At 39.5% G+C, this 14,294-nt stretch overlaps 1 protein-coding gene across 9 annotated transcripts in view; it reads right to left on the bottom strand.

The window, feature by feature from the left end:
- Window positions 1-14,294, bottom strand: part of CCDC141 (coiled-coil domain containing 141) — a 232,836-nt gene that overhangs the window by 121,669 nt on the left and 96,873 nt on the right. For all 9 annotated transcript variants that reach the window (XM_004004541.5, XM_012132430.4, XM_012132415.4 and 6 more), the window contains exon 6: window positions 7,015-7,131. In XM_004004541.5, the coding sequence (XP_004004590.2) occupies window positions 7,015-7,131 (117 nt within the window). The remainder of the gene's footprint in view (window positions 1-7,014; window positions 7,132-14,294) is intronic.

The following is a 14,294-nucleotide window of genomic DNA, read 5'->3' as shown; positions in this document are numbered from 1 at the left end:
CAAATTGGAAAAGGTTTCCTCCCAGCAGAGGTAAATGTTGGTTGCTGAAGGCAGTTCTTGGATAAACATTATTTCTGATGTACAGACGAAGTAATGATTATGTCTTTTCAAAGGAGACAATAACGAAGTGTTCCTAAATATATATTATTTTAATACTCCCTATAAACAACTCTGAGCTCCAGACTTTGAATTCAAGCTTTGGGGCACCAAACTGATATAGGATAAAATCTAAGCGTATTTAAGGTGCTTAACCAAAGGGTGGTTTATAATCATGCCTGCTATTTCTTAACCTGTTCCATATGTAAAAGGAAAATATTCTTCATGTTTAAAGAAAGTATAATTTAATACTCATAGTTATAATTACTCACAGTTAAAAGTTGTATTGAAAATTTTTGAGTTCATTTCTTTCAGTACAGTATAAATAAAGCTTATTAAAAGATTTGAAAGTTGTCATATTTTGTATTTGAATGCATTCCAGTAAGCAATGAGAGAGGAATTTTGAATGTTTATTTAAAAGGAACATGCTGAGTAGACTAAGAAACAATACAGAGCAACTCACCGCTGTCCGACTTAGCTGTCAGAGCAGAAACACCTACTTTCCTCTGTGTTACCAGATTATCTATATGTGGTTCATTAATGAATCCACAGCTTGAGGCCTTATGTCTATGTTAAATCTCCTTTGAAAGAAACTCCCCCTTCTTACCCTTATACCCACACTCAAAAAAAAAAAAATCCAAGTGTAATATTCCACTTGCTGTGTAAGGACATAAGAAATTGGATTCCTCCTCCAAGAATGAGGAATGTCATTGTTAAAAACCACAGATATAAATTATTTGGATGTTTACACCATGGATGGGAGAGGAAACATCTTTGGAGGCATTACTAAAATGGGGGCACCTTCACAAATATTTTCTAATTGAATTATTCATGGCTCCTCCTTACAGGTGCAGATGGTGAGGCTGAGAGAGTTCAAGGGTACCCAAGACTGCACAGTGAGTGACAGCAGGAATTCAAACTTGTTTTTTCCTATGTAAATGCAACAGTAATCCAAGTCTATGCTTCAACCAGTAATGCTGAAGAAGCTAAAGTTGAACAGTTCTAGGAAGACCTACAAGACCTTTAGAACTAACACCCAAAAAAGATGTCCTTTTCATTATACGGGACTGGAATGCAAAAGTAGGAAGTCAAGAAACACCTGGGGTAACAGGCAAATTTGACCTTGGAATACGGAATGAAGCAGGGCAAAGACTAATAGAGTTTTGCCAAGAAAATGCACTGCTCATAGCAAACACCCTCTTCCAACAACACAAGAGAAGACTCTACACATGGACATCATCAGATGGTCAACACTGCAATCAGATTGATGATATTCTTTGCAGCCAAAGATGGAGAAGCTCTATACAGTCAACAAAAACAAGACCAGGAGCTGACTGTGGCTCAGATCATGAACTCCTTATTACCAAATTCAGGCTCAAATTGAAGAAAGTAGGGGAAACTGCTAGACCATTCAGGTATGACCTAAATCAAATCCCTTATGATTATACAGTGGAAATGAGAAATAGATTTAAGGGCCTAGATCTGATAGATAGAGTGCCTGATGAATTATGGAATGAGGTTCATGACATTGTACAGGAGACAGGGATCAAGACCATCCCCATGGAAAAGAAATGCAAAAAAGCAAAATAGCAGTGTGGGGAGTTCTTACAAATATAGCTGTGAAAAGAAGAGAAGCGAAAAGCCAAGGAGAAAAGGAAAGATATAAGCATCTGAATTCAGAGTTCCAAAGAATAGCAAGAAGAGATAAGAAGGCCTTCTTCAGAGATCAGTGCAAAGAAATAGAGGAAAACAACAGAATGGGAAAGACTAGAGATCTCTTCAAGAAAATTAGAGATACCAAGGGAACATTTCATGCAAAGATGGGCTCCATAAAGAACAGAAATGGTATGGACCTAACAGAAGCAGAAGATATTAAGAAGAAGTGGCAAGAATACACAGAAGAACTGTACAGAAAAGATCTTCATGACCCAGATAATCACGATGGTGTGATGACTTAGCTAGAGCCAGACATTGTGGAATGTGAAGTCAAGTGGGCCTTAGAAAGCATCACTACGAACAAAGCTAATGGAGGTGATGGAATTCCAGTTGAGCTATTTCAAATCCTGAAAGATGATGCTGTGAAAGTGCTGCACTCAATATGCCAGCAAATTTGGAAAACTCAGCAGTGGCCACAGGACTAGAAAAGGTCAGTTTTCATTCTAATCCCAAAGAAAGGCGATGCCAAAGAATGCTCAAACTACTGCACAATTGCACTCATCTCACATGCTAGTAAAGTAATGCTCAAAATTCTCCAAGCCAGGCTTCAGCAATACGTGACCGTGAACTCCCTGATGTTCAAGCTGGTTTTAGAAAAGGCAGAGGAACCAGAGATCAAATTGCCAACATCCACTGGATCATGGAAAATGCAAGAGAGTTCCAGAAAAACATCTATTTCTGCTTTATTGACTATGCCAAAGCCTTTGACTGTGTGGATCACAAGAAACTGTGGAAAATTCTTCCAGAGATGGGAATACCAGACCACCTGACCTGCCTCTTGAGAAATCTGTACGCAGGTCAGGAAGCAACAGTTAGAACTGGACATGGAACAACAGACTGGTTCCAAATAGGAAAAGGAGTACGTCAAGGCTGTATATTGTCACCCTGCTTATTTAACTTCTATGCAGAGTACATCATGAGAAATGCTGGGCTGGAAGAAACACAAGCTGGAATCAAGATTGCCAGGAGAAATATCAATAACCTCAGATATGCAGATGACACCACCCTTTGGCAGAAAGTGATGAGGAACTAAAAAGCCTCTTGATGAAAGTGAAAGAGGAGAGTGAAAAGTTGGCTGAAAGCTCAACATTCAGAAAACGAAGATCATGGCATCCAGTCCCATCACTTCACGGGAAATAGATGGGGAAACAGTGGAAACAGTGTCAGACTTTATTTTTTGGGGCTCCAAAATCACTGCAGATGGTGACTGCAGCCATGAAATTAAAAGACACTTACTCCTTGGAAGAAAAGTTATGACCAACCTAGATAGCATATTCAAAAGCAGAGACATTACTTTGCCGACTAAGGTCCGTCTAGTCAAGGCTATGGTTTTTCCAGCGGTCATGTGTGGATGTGAGTGTTGGACTGTGAAGAAGGCTGAGCGGTGAAGAATTGATGCTTTGGAACTGTGGTGTTGGAGAAGACTCTTGAGAGTCCCTTGGACTGCAAGGAGATCCAACCAGGCCATTCTGAAGGAGATCAGTCCTGGGAGTTCTTTGGAGGGAATGATGCTAAAGCTGAAACTCCAGTACTTTGGCCACCTCATGCGAAGTGTTGACTCATTGGAAAAGACTCTGTTGTTGGGAAGGATTGGGGGCAGGAGGAGACGGGGACAACAGAGGATGAGATGGCTGAATGGCATCACAGACTCGATGGATGTTAGTCTGAGTGAACTCCGGGAGTTGGTGATGGACAGGGAGGCCTGGAGTGCTGCGATTCATGGGGTCACAAAGAGTCAGACACGACTGAGCGACTGAACTGAACTGATAGTACTATAATCTTTATTTTTAGAAAACATGCTAGTACAGGTGGGAAGAGTTAGTACAGATTACTAAAGAAAATGTTTAACCAGCAAAGGTCTCTAGGTCCTTTCCAAAATCCAAACGTTGTAAACAGGACCAGCATTATGGGTAAGTGACCTGTGCCACAGAGCAACATTTCTTTATAAGGCCCCATGCTTGGTTTAATACTCTGCTGCTGCTGTATTAAAATCTCAGTAACTTTTTAAGAAAAGCTTCCCTATTTCCATTTTAAACTGGATCCTACAAATTATGTAGCTTTTCCTTCCTGCAAAGGCTGACAAAGCAAAGGCGAAATTTATAGAGAAGAACCTTCCTTGGGGTTAGTTCTCAGTGTCAGGGCCACATGGTTTTCTGGAGTAGAATAAGGTCAGATGCCTTAGACAGGAGATATGCTGGGGGACAACTTTCTCGGTGTGATGCTTTCTCTCCCCACCTGCCTGGTCATTGTTTGTCAACGATCATTTTCAGGAAAGAAAATCAGAGCCCGAACCCAGTACCAACCAGAGGAGATAAACAGGAAAGGACTGGACTCTGACAGGTGGACAGCTAATATATAAAAGAGAAGTAACCTGACTCTTTCCTGGTGTGCCCTCTCAACTCTCCATCAAGTAAGCTGGGAAGAATATGGGAAATAGGTCTTCGGAACAAAGCAGGGTTCAGAGTCCAATCAGTGGGAGGCCTCCTAGGAGTCCCCTCCTTTGTGTGTAAACGAGCAAAGCAGAAATGGGAGACCCCTAATACTAACAACAAGCTCTCAGAGGCATCTCCTTGTACCTTGAAGCCAATTCACCCAGAAAAGGACAAGGTGGAGCACTGGCTTTCACACCTCCCATTCCTTACCAAATGACGCTGCTGATATCCCAAAGGAATATTAACTCATAGGGGAAATAACACCTGATGCACACACTACACACTGAAATACCTAAGTATGAGAACCGAGGATTAATGCACTGGACAGACCAAAAATTTAATCTATGAATAAAGCACACGTTAGGATATAAAGAAGGACATTAGATAGATGAAGCAGGAAAAAAAATTATGATGCAGAATCAGTGTGAGGAATTGGGCATGAAAAACCAAATAGCTGAAGTGAAGAAGTCAGCAGAAGAGTTGAGCAGCAAGTTCAGTAGAAGAGTCAGTGGACTAGAAGGTCAAGTATTGTAAGGAATAAAGAAATGGAAGGGAACCAACATTATGAAGAGTAGAATTAAGACATCAGTATCTATGTTCCAGGACTTTCCAAAGTTATGCTGCATCTAGAAATTACCATAGTGAAGATCACAAAGAATTATGTAAGTGAGATGCAACCAGTGTTGTGGAAAGAAACACAAGAAATCTATGCCTTAATACAATTCATGCAGATTGAAAACATGTAACTCTGTATATAGTTAGAGAATGGGAATATGTCTAAAGACACAGACTGTTAGAGCAGATGCCTATGAGAATGGGGATGTGAGGAAGACAAAGATTAAGGGAAAATAATAAAATAAACCAAGAAGCCAATCCTGAGATATAGGATGAATTAGAGTTTGTGTAACTTTACGCTGAGGACCAAACACTTAAAAATAAATACATAAAGATAAGGATGGCTAGGTAGGTAAAAGGAGGCTAAGTCACTATTTCAAGTCACTAGAGAATCACAGAAATGCACTAAAAGGATGTTTCTTTTTTTTGGAAAGAGGGTTTAAAAAGTAGACATGAATCAAATACCCTTTTTAAATACCAGACACTATCCTAAGTGCTGGGAATACCAAGATGATGAAGATACTATCTCCACATTTAAGAAATGTTGCAAAATTTCCAGTCCAGTCCATCATTTCAACCAACTTTGAAAAGGTGTTTTTCATGTTACTTTAAATTTAATAAGCATAATAGTTACTGTAACCTAAATCCTGTCTCTTTCATAAAACTAAAACTTAAAAGGAATTTTAAGGTTATCTAGGACCACCTTCTGTGGCCTCAGAATACTCTTCTATTTTTCATCCAGTGAAGTGTACTTCTCTGTAATGACCATGCCCTGTTAGCATGTCTTCTCTAGGGAATGTCTGTGGGTAAGGACGGCCTCTGAAACAGTTGCCCTGGGTCTACCATCTCTGGACTGAACATTGCCCAGACCTTTAACTCTCATCATGGACAAATTGGTCTATCACTGTTTTCCCTTATTCTACCTTATTAGGAATGATCACGCTCGCCTAACCAACCATGGTTACTCCATTCATCTGCTCAAATCTCTTCCTCTGAAAGGCCATCCTGGGTCACCCTGGGACAGTGTCATTCCCCCTTCTGCATCTACACTGATGGGGTCTTTTTCAAACCACGTGACACAGGGACCTCTGCCGTCTTGAATAACCAGTTATCTTGCCATTGGATTATCTAGTGTCACAAACTGATGACAACTGTCATCAATTTTTATCAAGTTATGTTTGAGCTTTCATCTCTAAATAGATATTCAATATTTGAAAATCTTTAAAGATGCCATTGAGATCAGGGGTTCCAAAGGCCAGCCCATAGTTGAAGAAAGTAATAAAACAGCAATTCCCCAGAAAACATTTTTTTTTTTTTAGAAAATAACTATTTGCAAGGATGCTTTAGAAAAAGAGGTTTCTCTGCCTCAGTTTCCAAAACAAGTTGGGCCCAAAAACTACTTATTGAGTATATGGAGTAATACTCAGCTTCTGTATGAGATCTATAACTGGCTCCTGAGTGGCTCAGGATCCTGAAGAGAAGTAGCCAACTTGTCTGAAACAAGGAGGAGCTTATATTCTGAAAGTCCATTTGTAGTAGAGTGAAAACAGTGAATACTTTAATCAGTATCAAGATTTAGAGAACTTTCTGTTATTAATATCTTGGGTAGTTGATAGTTGTAGGTACAGCTAAGTCATGAAGCTCTGGAATACAACGGGCCAACCCAACTAGGCAATGGTTGAACATAACGACGTCAAAGCAATACATTTTTACGTGTTTGGGAAGATGGATTTGGAAGGGTGGTGGGAGAGGAAGCAGCAGATTGCATTTACCTAGAACAGGTATTTTTAAAAATCAAAATGGAGCACCAGAAAACTTGGAAAGTCTTTACAGACTCTCACATGTACAAATAAGTCAGTTTCCAAACAACAAGACCCAATGGCGAGAGGAATCCTGCTAGAGGTTGTCCTGCTCCTCCTGCTCTCAAAACTTGGTGGTTCCATTTTACACACCAAGCACCTCCAAGTGGTTGCCTGACTGGTAGCAATTACTTTTTGCAAAACTAAGAACGTGAAACAAGTTAAGGAAAATACAAATGCGAACAGCAAGCAAACTATACAAAACCAGTTTTTACTACTCCACTATATCACCTATAGAAATGCATTCAAGAGAAGTCCATGCAGTTTTTAGTTATTTTGCTTAATGGGTCTCTTACCTTTGCTTTTATTATCAGTTCCTCGTGCTTACGAATAAGCTCCTCATTGTCTGAAAGAGATGTACCTAGACCTTGTTCCTCTAAATCTCTTATAGTTTTCTGAAACCAACAAGTGACCTAGGTAAGAAGCAACAAAGAGAGGTCAAATTTCAGATATTAGAATAAATGAATCAAAATTCTCCATGTTTTTAAAACTTAAACTACTTCAATTTTTTAATACATAAACTCATGTGTTTCATTAGTATGATCAGGTTTTTTCTTCATTTCAATCTTTTCATTTCATTTTTCTTCATTTCAGTCTCTACATGCTTAAGAGAAAAAACAAATACCCCCAAATTATAAAAACAACATATCATTTCACTGGATCACATAGCACGAAGAAAATAATTCAAATTTAAAATCTCCTAACAAACAAGAACCAAAATAGATCCCACACAGTCTATAAACCATGCATTCTTTTAGAATATAAATCTTTTCTGTATAAGATGATCAATCTGAGTATAGTTACATTGTTATGTGAAGATATTATATAGCATTTATAGAATTACATTTCTACTATTAGAAGATAATGTACAAATACTTAGTTTGCTACAACTCCTGAATATCTATATCCAAAAAAACAAATGGAGAAGCTACTAAGGTTCCATAGACCTTATAAATAGCTAAGGACATAACTTACAATCCCTTAGACTTGATTTACAATACGCACCTTACACAGCGTTAAAACAACAAATAATAAAAGACATTTTTTCAAGAACGATCATATAAGTTGACATGAGACTGATTAAAAGAAAATTCCCTGATAGCTCAGTTGGTAAAGAATCCACCTGCAATGCAGGAGACCCCAGTTTGAGTCCTGGATCGGGAAGATCTGCTAGACAAGGGGTAGGCAATATAAACCCGTCCATCCTAAAGGAAATCAGTCCTGAATACTCATTGGAAGGACTGATGCTGAAGCTGAAGCTCCAATACTTTGGCCACCTGATGTGAAGAGCTGATTCATTGTAAAAGACTCTGATGATGGGAAAGACTGAAGGCAAGAGGAGAAGGGGAAGACACAGGATGGGATGGTTTGATGGCATCACTGACTCAATAGACATGAGTTTGAGCAAGCTCCAGGAGTTGGTGAAAGACGGGGAAGCTTGGCGTGCTCAGTCGCAAAGAGTTGGACACGACTGAGCAACTGAACTGAACTGAGACCAATAACTTGTGGCCCCCGGATACAGATTCCTTGTCCCAATTAAAGGGGAGTTGGATTTTTATTCTCAAATCTTATACAGCATAATTCCTATGATCACATCGTCGCTACTGATTCCTTAGAACCCACAATATGCTAGACAATTTGCTAGTTATTTTCTGGGCATCATCTCTTTGTCTCTCAACAACTCTGTAACAAGTATGATACTATATTGACCTTGCTGAGATAAACAGAGGTGAAGCAACTTATCCGGGGCCAATAGTAAATGGCAGAGCTAGGATTTGTCCCCAAACCTATGTTATTCCAAAGTCCATGCTCTTTCCACTGTGCCCTGTTGCTATCCTCAGGTAACAGAAAGTCTTTGGTATCAGGGGAAATTACTTCACATTTGAAAAATGAATCCCAGCAGCCCACTCAAAGTGGTGGGCATTGTCCAGAATATACACTGTATCCAGCCTAGTTTGTCTTGGCTGCAGCAGCCTCAGGATTTCTCTGTATTTTCATAACATGGAGAAATGTGGCCAGGGAGAAAGCTAGGTTAGTCCTGAAGTCCTGAAGGTCCACACAATAAACATATAGCCCGCCCCTCCCCCAACACACACATACATACACACTACAGAGGAGTCAAGTTAGGGATTACATAGGATAATACCCTCCATTACTGTTACAGGGCTGATAACATCACACAGCTAGATCTATACTTGGTATAGATTTATACCAAGTATATAGATGCTTGGTATAAGTGTTGGCTGTCTATACCAAGACTTAGCATTTTCCAGCATGGAATAAGCAGTCAAGTGGGCAGCGAGAGGGTCTGTCCAGCTTTCTGCTAATTGGAAACCTTTGTTAACCGGCGTTTTAGGCGAGTGTCAGTGCAAAGAAAAGACTAATAGTGACCCTGCAGCAGTTTTCATGTGAAGTCTGCCTCATTCTCTTCAGAATATTTGGTACTCTGTGCATAATACGCCCATTAGCCAGTCCCCATATCTAAAGTGCCGTGTTTCTGTGTTTATAACTATCTGAAGGTGGTTTGTCTTTCTGGCAGCCCAGAAATTAGACCTAAATGATATGTATTACATGCATATTAGAACCCATGGAGGGTATTTTATCAAGAGCTACAAAATTTGTACATTAATTTATTAAATTGCATTAAAAATCTCACAAAAGATGCTATAGGCCTGCATAAAAACAAAAAAGGGATGATTTAAGGGTTTCATCAAAGAAAATGGCTCATGAATATAACTAACTTTCAGAAATCCTTTATTTTATTAAGTGCCAGGAGTGAGCGTCATCTATTTTTATCTAAAGTAGTAGGAACTCAGAAATCTCAAGAATGCTTTAATAGGGAAAGTTAATATAGAATCTGAGTGAAGAAAACATGGGGACAAACAGGTGCTGACTAATCTCTAAAAACAGGTGAGAAGTCTGATCCCTCAGATAATCCTGTTTGATTTTGTGAGTCAAAGATTTGTCATCTAACACATGTCAGTGGTGATGAATGCCAGGAAGGAGTCAGTTATTTTGATTTTTTAAGGTATCTTCTGACATCATCCCCTAGATTTGGCAAATACTATTTTAACCTCCAACGGATATACTCCTTTGGGCAGGCCCATACATATTTCCTATAAGAGAATGTAGTTCAAGATCTACAGTGGTATTCCATATATCCTGGTCATACACCTGCCTAACAAAGCATACCAAGTCTCTAGAGCTGCACATTTTTACTACCTAAATGCACCCTGGGAATAAACTTGAAAACAAAGTGGCATAACACTCAGAAGAAAATGGGTCATCGTGGGGGTGTTAAATCTCATCATGAGGCAGTCACACACGTGAGCAGCATCTTAGATCAGATTTACTTTATGGCTGTGCGATGCTCACAGAATAGACGGAGTCTGTCTGATGTAAAAGCAAGACACCCTAAACAACCGACAGTATGTCAACCATAATGTAAATCAGCCATTGTATTCTGTGTGTAGCTACTGCAGACAGCTGCATAGATACTCCAAAAACATTTTTTATAAGCATTAGATTATATCAGCAGTTATCCCAAAGCCTGAGTGAGAAGGACAATAAATGATGCATCAGGACATTCTTTAGAACATGGTCCCTGCAAAAGGATAAAAAAAAACATGAGTTAAGATCTGGAAACATTCGTAACGAAAGAAAGAACAAAAATTCAGAGTGTGCATCGGACATTGGTTCTGGGTGATGATGGACTAAGGGGGAAAATGAGAATATTGTTCCTTTCTCTTCCAGGTTCTTACCTTTTAGATTGATCTAAGTGATGTGTTTGTGGTCATCTCATCTGTCTGACATGAGATTCTAAGTACTCAGTGCTCAGAGGATGTAGGACTAAGGTGGAGAAGGAGTGGGGTAGATTTTTTGCAGAGGGGAAGTGGGGATTGGAAAGAAACAGGGTGAAGGAAGACAGAGTGAAAAGGAAGGGACATCTACAAAGATGCACGGAAAGAGCAATCAGGGATGTTCAGTAAAAACCAAGGAATGCCTTGGAAGTTAAATAGAGATACCATGAAAACTCAGTCAAACGGTACAGACCTGTGTTGTCCTAAGCAAGTAGCTACTAACCACACATGGCTATTGAGTACTTGGAATGTGACAAACTCAAATTGGCGTATGCTCTAAGAAAAAAAATGCACAAATGATTTCATATAGTTAGTATAAAGAATAATGAAAATATATTGTTAAGAACGTTAATATTGATTCAGTGCTGAAATACTATTTTAGATATGTTGGATTAAACAAAATGTGTTCTTGCTTTTCACTTTTTTACGTGTGTGTGTGTGTGTGTGCCTGCTCAGTCACTTCAGTTGTGTCCAACTTTTTGTGACCCTATCAACTGTAGCCTGCCAGGCTCTTCTGTCCATGGGGTCCTCCAGACAAGAATACTGGTGTGGGGTGCCATGCCCTCCTCCAGGGGATCTTCCTGACCCAGGGATTGAATCTATGTCTCCTGCGTCTCCTGCATTGCAGGTGGATGCTTTATCATTGTGCCACCTGAGAAGCCCATTTTTACATGACTTTTTACCTTTTTTCACTTTTCAATGTGGCTAAGAGAATTAAAAAATCACATTTATGGCTTTATTTATTATTTATTTATTTATTTCTTCTTGTATGGTTCTATAATTTAAGGATATTCAGAATATCCTTAATCTGTTAAATGTAGATCTAAGGACTAAGTATTACAGACAATTTAAAATCGCAGAATCAAGAGAACAGTGGGATGAGACACTGGTTGGTAAACATGAATGGGTCACTGAGTAGGGGTGAGGCAGTAAAACTGCCTTTTGAAGAAGTTTTTTGGCTAAGGAAAGGGGGGATCAGACAACAGCTTTGAGGAAAGCAGAGGTAATGTAACAGATGGGTTCTTCCCAACTTTTTTTAATTTGATTAGATGAGATGTAAGCATTTCAGTCTGGGGAACTGAAGATGTATTAAGCAGAACTGAGGCAGGAGTGTACCAGAAAGAGTGGGGAGTTTGGCAGAGAACACTACTGAACTTATCAGCTTTGGGCAAGGAAAGGCTAGTTTTTGCAATATTGAATAACCCAGTCTCACCTTGACCCCTGCTGGGAGATAAGAATGAGGAAAGAGAGTGAACAGGGCCTTCCCAGATCAGAGTCAGGTACTACTCCAGGCAGGTCTCAGATTTTCTCGAGCAATCTTTACACCTCCTACAAAGGAGACAGTTGCTTTTTCAATAGATATGGAAACTGAGACCCCGTCAGGGTAAGCAATTCATTCAAGGTCACACAGGCAACAAGAGGAGACTCCCACAGGGTGAGGCAGAAAGGCTGTGGTCAGAGTGTTCTTCCCTTCACCACATCTGTCTGGAGAACGGAAGAATTCCAGGGAAGAGGGAATGGTTCTTATTAGGCTATGTTTATGAATGTTCTTAAGAGAAAACCAAAATGCAACACTATAGTTACAGAGTTTAATTCTAATACGGAAGTAAGTCCTGTGAATAATCATGGGGCCTCAATGGAAATGTCGCATTAGAGAGAACAGACACGTGGGCCAGGCCTGCCAGAAGCACTGCCTCAGAGGAAGAGGCCGATGAGGATAAACTGAGAATTTCAGTTCCCAACAGCACGCTCCAAAGTCAGGACTGAAACGCTGGGAACAAAAGCCATAGAAAAATGCTCTGTCAAGCACAAACCACTCAGGTGGCAAGAAGGTGACCTTTTGCTACACTCAAAGCTAGGCGTCACATGACCATAAACTTTCCTGGTCTCTTTTTCTGCAACTGGTTCCACAATCCGAAGTCAGATCTTACTTTTTTGATCTTTGTTTAAAACTATGCTGGAGGAGCCAAGCTAGCAATAAGCAATTCAAACATCTTAACAGAAATGCTTAAGGCAAGATGAAAATCTCTCCAAAGTCCTTTCATTTTCTTTTCCATGTGCAGAGCAGTTTTTGTCAAATAACAAGTTACTATCAGAAACAAAAAAACTGATAAAGAGGGGAAAGGCATCAGTTATGTATCTTCTTCAATTCAAGATGTTCTGATAGTCTTTCAATTATTAAAAAAAAAAAAGGTGGTTTCAATTATAGTTGATGGCCACAGGTGACAGTTCTAATGTCTGGTTTGATTCTGAAGACATGCTAGTATTATAACAACCGTTTTAGCTCCCACAGGTTTTGTTCTTTTCCTTTTTTACAGTAGGGAAACCAGTTGCTATTATTTTGTATTAGGCAATCTCATCAATGTGCTCTGTATTTAGCTAGGCAGTAACCAGACTTCAAATATCCATTAGGTCCATTAGGAGATAATACATATTAGAGGGGGTGTCCCTTGTGGCTCAAATGGTAAAGAATCCACCTGCAATGCGAGAGACCTGGATTCGATCGCTGGGTCAGGAAGATCCCCTGCAAAAGGAAATGGCATGAAATTTTTGTCTTTAATGTTTGTATTTGAGGGCTCAAAAGCAGGGAAATAAAGAATTTCCTGCACAAAATGTGGCTTGAGATGTATTCTGGGACTGATCTAATTATTGGCTTGTTATTATTTGGACTTCATCTCAGAGATTCTAGGGGGACAAAACTCACAATCTTCTTATGTGGAACTTAGAAGCCCTCCATGAATTACTGAAGTCAACTGGAAGGCATAAGTATCTCCTCAACAAATGATCAAATCCCAGTATTCTCTACTGATGGGCAGCAGGAAAGCTAAAATGCATTGTTTGTCTTGAGGCAAAATTTCTGTTACTTCAAGAGCTTCACAGGTAATCTATCTCCCTGTCTGGAACCATAATTTTATGTATTTAATTATTCGGACTTGTGCTAACATATCTGTCTTCTGATTATTTTCTATGTTAATGTATCATTTCTCTTGTCACATCTATATTTCAGGAAAAATGACATTAAGGACTTCTTCTTTTCCCAAGATTGCCCTCAACTCTTGCTTGTGTTTAGGCAGTTTCTTAACTTCCAACTACTTAAACACTGGAAACTATTTAATCCAACAGATAAAATCAATACAGTGGTAGTTTCTGGACCTAAATTCTATTTCTAGCATTAACTCTGAGCCATTAAGAAGAATCCTACCAGCAGCAGAAGGAAGTATTTTTTTCAAGAAAGGAAACAGAGACCCAGCCCAGTGTCCGAGTAATGTGCATCTCTGCCTAAGATATCTAGGGTGTGATTTTCCCAGTACAATTTAGTTTCCACCCTAAATGATCTGGAGCCATTTGCTGTATATGTGCACATGAGAAAGAGAAAGAGAGAGACAGAGAAAGAGAGAGAAGGGAGAAAAACATACAGGTCTACTTGGGAGTGAGACCAAAGTTTGATTTTCATATTATCATCCCAGATCCTAGGTCACGTGCCTGATGGAGTTCACACTGAGGCTCTGACCGAAACCCTGGGTTGTCGGGGAAAAAATGAGAGTCAGAAACTATCAGACAAACAGATAAGCAACTATTGTATGTTAAAGTGGGTTTTATCCTTTTAAAGTGTGCCGTTTAGTTTGTTTGCTTATGAGTCACCCTATGAAAAGCACTAATATTAACTGGGCTTCTTTGTTCATCTCTGGGAACCATGGAAATGAGGATGGAGGACT

Source organism: Ovis aries, chromosome 2, assembly GCF_016772045.2.
Source record: "Ovis aries strain OAR_USU_Benz2616 breed Rambouillet chromosome 2, ARS-UI_Ramb_v3.0, whole genome shotgun sequence".
NCBI lineage: Eukaryota > Metazoa > Chordata > Mammalia > Artiodactyla > Bovidae > Ovis > Ovis aries.
Note: the sequence above shows the minus strand (reverse complement) of the source record. Positions and strands in the feature narration are given on the sequence as shown.